The sequence below is a fragment of the Notolepis coatsorum genome, assembly GCF_963971535.1.
Source record: "Notolepis coatsorum genome assembly, contig: SCAFFOLD_4836, whole genome shotgun sequence".
Classification (NCBI taxonomy): domain Eukaryota; kingdom Metazoa; phylum Chordata; class Actinopteri; order Aulopiformes; family Paralepididae; genus Notolepis; species Notolepis coatsorum.
In genome coordinates this window covers 979-10,711 of record NW_028173069.1, presented here as the reverse complement: position 1 = coordinate 10,711, position 9,733 = coordinate 979, and the positions used below count along the sequence as shown (strand labels likewise).

Here is a 9,733-nt window from a genome sequence, read left to right as displayed (position 1 = left end):
CGGGAAAGCTAATGCCAGATGACGTATGTCCTGTTGTCTGGGTAATGACATTAGACCACTGATAGCCTCTTCAAACTTATTACATCCTCTCATAGCCATAGCAGTCTCTGTACCACAGTGTGTGTGTGCGTGTGTGTGTGTGTGTGTGTGTGTGTGCGTACTGACCGCCTGTGCGTTGACGGCCTGTGTGTAGGCGTTGTAGGCGGGGAAGTTGAGGGTCATGGGGCTGAAGATGCCGAGCTGAGAGGCGACCTGCTGCATCCGCCTCAAGCCTCTCTCCTTCTCTGTGTCTGCGAACTTCACCACCAGGCTGGAGGACGCTCCCTGAGGGACATCATAATGTTCACGAGCCTGTGTGTGTGTGTGTGTGTGTGTGTGTGCGTGTGTGTGTGTGTGTGTGTGTGTGTGTGTGTGTGTGTGTGTGTGTGTGTGTGTGTGTGTGCGTGCGTGTGTGTGTGTGTGTGTGTGTGCGTGCGTGCATGCGTGCGTGCGTGCGTGTGTGTGTGTGTGTGTGTGTGTGTGTGCGTGCGTGTGTGCGTGCGTGTGTGTGTGCGTGTCAAGGCTATTATAGTTAACTAAAACTAAACTAAAAACTAAAACTAGGTGTGAAAATATCCTATAACCTAGTTATATGAATACTGGCAGAGTGTCTCGCTCTTGCCATTATGAGATCACTCTTATCTCCTAGCACCTACTGTGCTCATGAACAAACAATTTGCACCCATGTGCGTGACCAGGCCCCGCCCCAGCGTCCTGCTCTAAGACACCGGACATGGTCACACTCCACCCTCCTCGGGAAAAAAAGTTTCCAACATTGAAAACCCAACCAAGGGACCTCAGGGCGCCGAGAGCGAGACGCTCTGCCAGTATTCATATAACTAGGTTATAGGATAACCTTTCGTTATATTATCATACTGTCATCGCGTCTCGCTCTTGCCATAATGAGATATGGGGCAGAGCAGACGCGTGACCCGACAAGTGTACCCCCTGAGGGCCCGTAAGCCCCACTACCAGGGAGGAGGGGAGTCCCGTCCACACGCCCGTCCTAACGAAGGGGGGGAGGCAGTCAACTCCACCAAAGTGCGAAAAAGAGGGAACCAGGGACCCCTAAAAACACACAGTACAGGTGGGACCACGTGTGACACAGCACCCCGTGGCACACACCCACACACCCCTGCTAGCCCACCAACTGGCGGGACGCAGGGGAGGTCCCAGACCTCAGAACCGCCTGGGAGACAGAACCCCCAGTCATGTCCATGAGGTAAAACTTAACGAAGGGACCCGGGGAGGACCAGGAGGCCGCAGCACAGATGTCCTCCACCGAGGCCCACCCTAACAAGGCGGCAGAGGCGTGCGCCCTGACACCCCCAGGGGGGACCTGTCCAGCCAACGTGTAGCAAAGGGCAATGCTCTCGCACAACCAATGTGACAGGCGCTGCTTGGACAGTGCCTTACCTGCGCGAGGGCCACCGTAACAAACAACAGTTGATCGGCAGCCCTGAGATCCTGCGTCCGACTGAGGTAAACCCCCCAGCACGGACAGGACACGACAGATGAAGGTTCGCCTCTAACCCACTAGTGTGAGGAGGCGGATGAAACGCCTGAATCACAATATCCCTGGAGCGAAAAGAGCTCCGGATATTCTTTGGCACGAAGACTGGATTAGGCCTCAGAGCCGCACCGCTATTGGCCCGAATAGACAGGCACTCAGGCCGCACCGAGAGAGCACACAGCTCACCCACGCGTTTAGCGGAGGTGATGGCCAAAAAGAACGCGGTCTTCAAGACAGCAGATCCAATGGCGCCTGCTCAAGAGGTTCAAACGGGGCCTCCGACAATCGGCCCAGGACCAGTTGGAGGTCCCACTCGGAGACAGAGAACGTTCCACAGGCTTGAGACGCAGAGCGCCAAGCAGGAACGTCCCACGAGAGGGTGGCTGAACAACGTTCCGCCCCCACACTCGACCATACGCCACTCCCCAGCGTAAGCCGCAGTAGAGGACGGAGCGAGCGCGTACCGGATAGCGTTAACCACAGAATAGTCAAGATGCATCCCCACCAGATTCACACCGTCAGCAGCCAAGCCTAGAGGCTGCCCCAGAACAGGAAGGCAGAACAGAGTTCTGCGTGCCTGAGAGAGGGCCCGCGGTGACCACGGAACAGGCCACGGCGGGGCCACACAGAGCTGAATCAGGGCCGGGGACTACACAGCTGAGCCCCGGCCCGGCACGACCAGGACCAAGTCCCGCGCTCCCGACGTACCCGCCCCAACAGCTGAGCTATCAGGTGTAAGGGGGGAAAGCGTACAGAATCCCGGACGGCCACAGAATCGGTCCCAGACCTGCCCGACTATGTCTGGACGTAATCTCCACTCATCAAGGTGAGGACCGCCCCGCGACATCACACCTGCACCCACATTCACCCTGTCGGGGATGTGAAGATCCCTCAGGCAGAGCAGATGGAGAACGCCCATAGCCAGAGCCCGACCTCCGCCAGGTACAGACGGGGGGAGCGCACTCCTCCCTGTCTGACAATATATGACGCTGCCGTCGTGTTGTCCGTCCTGACCAAAACACGCTTGCCCACCACAAGGTGGTCGAGCCGTTTGAGGACCAGAAGGACTGCCTTCAATCCCAACAGATTGAATGTAGCGCAGACCGGGCAGCATGGCAGCTGCCCCCTACTGCGTTGGTCCGACACGTCCCCCCCCATCCCATGAGGGAGGCATCGGTGAAGACCGTGACACATGACAGCCTGCTGCCCATGGGGACCCCGCTGGTGAGGGCACCAGACCCTCCCCAGAAGATGAGGTCCCCTACTGACATGGGAACCTTCAGCCGCTTCCATATGTCTCACACCGGGTCCATTTCCATACTGTAAAAAACCACCTCTGCATCCTCCCCATGAAGAGGAGGCCAAGAGGGACCCCAGCAGCAGGCGCATCACGGACAGCGCCGTAACCGTCCTAGGACGGAACCTCCCGAGCGTGCCGAGAACCCAACCACTCATCGCCGCTCCGAGAGGGATGCCCATATAGACCTTGAGCTTAGAAAAAGCCCAAGTACTCCACCCGTTGACTGGGAAGAGGAGAACTCTACTTCCAGTCTACAGCAAAACCCAGGCTGGTGAGACACCACCTGCCTGGTATGAGACCTGGCGATCTACCCTGACCAGCCAAGGACCAGAATCTCTCCTCCTCAAGGGGAGACTGATCCAACCAAGATGTCTGTAAACAAGCGTTGACAGCATCCTAGCTCTCCCTGCGGTTATAGCTTGCGGCTAGGTCAAAAGCTAATAACCTCAAAACCTTGCGCGATGTTTCGACGTCGGCTGGCCCTAAGGCCCCACCACCCGACACCATTTTTGACAGAGGAAACAGCAATTCGAACAATGTTGCTAGTCGCTGCTAATTCTATACCGCGGCGGTATAGGCTTAACAGCCCACCAGCCACCTGCCGGGCCGACTCGCCTCATGGCGTCGGCCGGGCGGGACACCGTTCCAACATGTCAGAGGCAAAGGACTGATGCCACCTGCTTCACAAGCACGGAGCACCAATGGTGGCTGCAACAAAAAACTACTACTAGTGAAGCACTGCCTCACTAGTAGGAATGCAGCAACCTCCACTGTGGTGTGCACCCATGAAGGGGTAAATGAATAAATGAACGAAAACTCCACTAACACACTGCAGAATGGGCTAGCCCATACACACAAATGTTAAGGGGATGCAGACCAGAGAAAAACACCAGTCCCGCACACAATTCATAGATTCACAAAAAGCACACCAGCCCTAGGCCTCAGCCCATCCACCCATGAAATGGTAAACAAGCCCCCGTCAAAACTCCCAACATTAGACACCGATTGACCGTCAGCATGAATGGTTAAGAGGAGGGAAGACCCTTTAATAAAGACAGCTCTCGGCGGGGAACAAGAACGGAGACCCAGCATTGTAGCATTAGCATTAGCCGTGCGCACTAGCTGTCTCACGGGACAACGAGCAGTATCACAAATGCTAGCATTAATGCCTGGCAGCGCAGGCCCTACCTGTGCGCGACCTAGCCCGACAGCTAGCCGCCGCGCGACGTCCCTCGATCCGCTGTCACGAGACGAGGAAACCCAGGACAGGCCCGATGCGCTGTTAGGATGTGCCGAGAAGATTCCAGGGGCTGGTGAATCTCCGGCGAAAACCCAACATTGTGTAATTTCTCTCTGCATTTCATAACAACTAGTTCATGGAGTGCACTGCAGCGTCCATGTTGGAAACAAAAAAAGAGGAAGGTAAAGTGCGACCATGTCCGGCGTCTTATAGCAGGACGCGGGGGCGTGGCCTGGTCAGGTGCATGAGTGCAAATTGTTTGTTCATGAGCACAGTAGGTGCTAGGAGATAAGAGTTATCTCATAATGGCAGGAGCGAGACGCGATGACCAGTATGCTATATAACATTTAGTTAAAGGTCCCATGTCTTATAAATGGCCTTTTCCAGTGTTTAGCATTGTTTTCTAGCAATGTAGGGTTGTATCAATGGGGTCTGTGTCTCTAATTCTCATTTTGTTCATCAGTCCACTTTTGACAATAAATAAAATCTGAATTTGTTCTTACTTGCTTGCCTGGGTAAATAAAGGTTATAGAAATGTAAAAAAATCTAAAAAGAAAAGAAAATTGAAAACCGATACCGATATTTTCCGATATCACATTTTAATGCCGATATCGGCCGATAATATCGGTAGGCCGATAATATCGGACATCCCTACTTACAAAGCTTACTAAAATCAAATTTAAAGATATACAGAAAATTTCTCAATTTTGTCACATTTGTCAACACAACAAACATGAGGAGTCATTGGTGCTTAATGATTATTGAGACTATAGGATGATACACTGTCAAGTCAAGTCAAGTCAAGAGTTTTAATTGTCACGGCATACAAGTATACAATGAAATGCGGGTGGTCTTGCCCGCGACGATGTGCAATACAGTGGTACAACATATAATAGAATCCAATAAAAAAAAAAACATTGTGCAATAAACAGGTAACAGGTAACATGGTGTGACATCTCGGTATCTGTACATAGTTATTTACAGAGCATATAGGACATGCTAGGTAGCTTTAGTAGTGCAATACACTGTTCCTGTTGTTATACTAATTTAAAGTGGCCTTTCCTCTTGGCCATAAGTGTGCGTGTGTGCGGCATGAGTGTGTGCCCGCTCTTGTTAAAGTGTTAAAGTGGCTGCTAGTGTGTGAGCGTGCACAGCGTGCGTGTCGTGTGTGTGCTCATGTGTGCTTGTGTGTGGATAGTTCAGTGTTCTGTGGCACTCAATGTTCATTGTTCAAGGCTCTGATGGCCTGGGGGAAGAAGCTGAGCCTAAGCCTCTCCGTCCTAGTAGCTGGGGTTCGCAGGCGTCTGCCTGACCTCAGCAGCTGGAACAGGCTGTTATTGGGGTGGTGGGGGTCTTTCATTATCCTGCAGGCTCTGGATTTGCACCTCTTGTTGTATAGAACCTGCAGGGGAGGTAGCGCAATACCCGTGGTACGCTCGGCTGAGCGCACCACTCTCTGTAGGGCCTTCTTGTCCTGTGCCGTGCTGTTTCCATACCAGGCAGTGATGTTTCCGGTCAAGATGCTCTCTACAGCTCCTGAGTAGAAGGACTGGAGTATCTTCCCCGATACTCTGAACTTCCTTAACTGTCTCAGGTGGTAGAGGCGCTGCTTCGCTTTCTTTACTACTGTGTCTATGTGTGTTTGTGAGGTTTTGTCCGCTCCCCACCCACTCGCTCCGTTCCTTTAAGGTATTTTGTTGAGTAATTGCATTCCCCGCCACGCTCCGTTCCTTTAAGGTTCTGTGAGGATTCTGTGATGATTGGTCCGTGGCCGAACGCACACTTCTAAGTCAGGTATCAATTACCATCACGCACCTGATGTGTGTTCTAATCAGCGCCCCAGAGGGCTTTATATACTCTGTTCCCCCTAATATCGAGGTTGGATCGTTTTGAATATTCCCTGCATCTGCCCTTCTTTCCCGTCGCTGTCTGTTGCTCCCCAGGACTCTCGTGAAGTATCCCTGTTGGAGAACCTGATTCCCCTTACGAAGCTACGCCTCGTTTATCTGCCCGCTTTACGCGTTGTGCTCTGGTGAGTGTTTGTGAAACACCGAAGAGATCCCGTTTTTGTTATACTGTTCTCACCTATTTTTTGTTGTTGGATTTTCACCTTGGATTACCGTATTGTTTTTTCTCTGGACTCTGCTAACTGTGTGTATCACACCGAAGATCAAGTCACTTGGATATTTGTTTGGATCAGTCACCTCTCTGTTTCTGTTGTGCGCTGAGCTAACTGGGATTTCTCTCTCCCCCTCCGTTTCCACCTGGAGTGTATGCTGGGGGGATCTGCAGAGCGGCTCAGACGTCACAAGCAAATTCCTCACCATCACCTTCTGGGAGAATCTGCAGAACCGCAAACATTCTTCACATGCCAGATTCCCCGTTTGTTCTGTTCTCCACCTAATTCAATCTTGTGACTCTGAGAATAAACACGCCCTTGTTTTTGGCTAACTCTGAAACAACTCTCTCTGTGCCGTTGCGCTTGGGGTCGGTTACAAACCCTAACAGTGTTGACCATGTCAGATCCTCTGAGATGTGGACCCCCAGGTACTTAAAGCTGCTCACCCTGTCAAAGGTAGCCCCGTTAATCATCAGTGGTGTGTGTGTCTCCTGCTGTCCTCTCCTATAATCCACGATCAGCTCCTTGGTTTTACCAATGTTCAGGAGCAGGCTGTGAGTCAAGTGATGTGTTTGTATTCCACAATACCTACAGTATACCTATACCGACAACAACTGCCCCTGACAAATATCCCCCATATTATAATAAACCAAATAAAATAATACTGAAACTAATAGAAACTAAACTGAAACTAGCAAACCCACGCTGGAAACTAACTGAAACTAAATTACTGAATTACATAAATACTAAATAAAAATACAAAACTATAATAATCTTGTGTGTGTGTGTGTGTGTGTGTGTGTGTGTGTGTGTGTGTGTGTGTGTGTGTGTGTGTGTGTGTGTGTGTGTGTGTGTGTAACTCACAGGTAGAGTGCGGCTCCCATGCAGGCTGTTGATGGCCGCCTGAGCTTCAGAGTGTCCCTGGAACTTTACAAATGCACAGCCTGCAACAAGCAATGTCCATATTGTGAGCTTTACAGTTGTCTCAAATACTGGTGACACATTTATATCATTTATATACTATACAGCAGACAGTAGCACAGTAAGAGCACAAATATGATAACTCTTTCGGATGAAAAAAAGTATCTGTCTGAGAAGATTAATTCAAGAATTTACAACAGTAATGTTATTATTTCATTTTTATTTTATCCACTTTTTCTCCTTATTTTTCTCCCATCCCAATTTCGTGTTTCCAATTCTCCCCTCCCCTGTCTTGAACATTGCTCGACTATGCCCCCCACTGGTCGGTTGTAGGGAGGATAGAAGCCTTGCATCACGTGTCCCCTCCGGTACACATCTCCACAGCCTGTCACATCTTTTCACCTGCCAGCACGGACTCTCAGTGGCGAGGAGTAACACGTGGGAGGCTCACGCTGCCCCCGATACTTCCTGTCTCTGCTGTGCAGGCGTCCCCCAACCGACCTGTAGGAGTCGCTGTCCACAACGTCCAAATCCCCACCCATCGACTTCCACCCGCTGGCTCTGCCAATTGAGCCAGTATGACGGCTGGCCCAAGCCGGAGGCAACGCTGACACCCGGATTCGAGACGGGAGTCTCTTGCATTGGTGACGAGCGCAATCTCCGCTGCGCCACCCAGCCGCCATTAATGTTATTATTTCTATACATATTTGTTATGCTGATTTGGGCCACTTTTGAAAAAGAATTAAGAAAAAAATAATTTGAGAATTTTTATCTTGATTTTGGCATTGATTATGTTAGCACTGGTGATGAATGAGGAACAGGAGAAGGAAGGAAGGAAGGAAGGAAGGAAGGAAGGAAGGAAGGAAGGAAGGAAGGAAGGAAGGAAGGAAGGAAGGAAGGAAGGAAGGAAGGAAGGAAGGAAGGAAGGAAGGAAGGAAGGAAGGAAGGAAGGAAGGAAGGAAGGAAGGAAGGAAGGAAGGAAGGAAGGAAGGAGGGAGGGAAGGAAGGAAGGAAGGAAGGAAGGGGAAGGAAGGAAGGAAGGAAGGAAGGAAGGAAGGAAGGAAGGAAGGAAGGAAGGAAGGAAGGAAGGAAGGAAGGAAGGAAGGAAGGAAGGAAGGAAGGAAGGAAGGAAGGAAGGGGCAGTGTCAGAGAGAGAGGAAGGGGGAGGAAGGAGGGGCAGTGTCAGAGAGGAAGGGGGAGGAAGGAGAGAGGATGGAAGGATGGATGGATGGATTATTTTGGCAGCAATGAAAGCGTTGAAGCTTTGAGGCATTTGGGTCAGTGAGATTGGGGGTTTGTTTGTTAATGTGCATGTGTGTGTGTGTGTGCATGAGCATGTGTGTAGGTTACCTTTACTGGTGCCGTCGGGCCCTCTCAGTACGGTACACTCATCTATGCTGCCAAAAGGATCAAACAGCCTCTTGACATCTTCGTCGCTCTGTTGTTTTCCCAGCATGCCCACAAACAGCTTCCTGTCTTCTGAGGGACCGAGAGAGCAGGGAGGAAGAGAACAAGGAGGGCAGAGAGAAGGAAAAAAACTATTATAAATAAATCTCCGGGCAGTTGGATATTGTATTTGGTTATTTCTTAGTTTGTTGTGGAAATGTTTGTGGTTTCTTTTTTTGTTTGTTTATTGGAGTTGGAGTTGAAGTACCGCTATTCTCCACCAGGGAGCAGTGGTAGCTTCAGAGAATAGCAGTAATAGTGGAGGGAATGAGTGGAAATAGAGCAAGTGTGTGTGTGTGTGTGTGTGTGTGTGTGTGTGTGTGTGTGTGTGTGTGTGTGTGTGTGTGTGTGTGTGTGTGTGTGTGTGTGTGTGTGTGTGTGTGTGTGTGTGTGTGTGTGTGTGTGTGTGTGTGTGTGTGTGTGTGTGTGTGTGTGTGTGTGTGTGTGTGTGTGTCTTACCTCCTCTCCCTTCGCTGTCGGCAGGTTTCACCTGGATTGGCCTGTTCATCTGAAATATAATACAAAGGTAACATTAACACCTGTAGTCTGTTCACATTCAGGGTTTCTCCACATTAGATCACAACCAAGAGAAGGAAAGTATAATTTAAGAGGGTTGTGTAATTCTTAAAACATGTAAAAAGGTAAGAACTCATGTAAAAGCTAGATGTGTTTAAATTTTGGGAGTTAAATTGTGGAATAGGCGAGCCTTAGTGATGGGTTGAAGTTGTGTACTTCTCAGGGGAGATTTAAAAAGGCCCTAAAGGATCAAATAATTCAGGAGTACAGTTTTTTTATTCTTTTTTTATAATAATAAAAATTATATCTTGCAGCATTTAGGTTTTTCTTTCTTGTATTAAAGTATATTTAGTTTTTAAGAATTGTAAAGGATAGGTAAAAATAAGCATGTGCTTCAGCCTATTCCTTTTTTCGGTCATTGAGTTTGGATTTTGTGTGTGAGCTTACTTTGAATAATATGTACATTTGTGATTTTTTTTTAAAGTCCACACAAGTGTGTTTTTGATTGATCTGTACACAAAGACCGAAAATAAACTATTCATCATCATCATCATCATCATCATCATCATCATCTCATCATCATCATCATCATCACATCCTCTTCATTTCCATGAAGGAAACTGCTGCTGTGCCTTAGAC

At 49.5% G+C, this 9,733-nt stretch overlaps 1 protein-coding gene across 1 annotated transcript; it reads right to left on the bottom strand.

Moving 5' to 3' along the window:
• Positions 1-165: 165 nt before the first annotated feature.
• LOC311247907 (CUGBP Elav-like family member 3-A) lies at positions 166-9,086 on the bottom strand (the record flags this gene model as incomplete). Its single annotated transcript, XM_084338890.1, has 4 exons — positions 166-324; positions 7,076-7,155; positions 8,483-8,611; positions 9,038-9,086. Coding segments are annotated over 4 exons (417 nt in total), but the record flags the coding sequence as incomplete, so codon positions are not given.
• Positions 9,087-9,733: the final 647 nt, after the last annotated feature.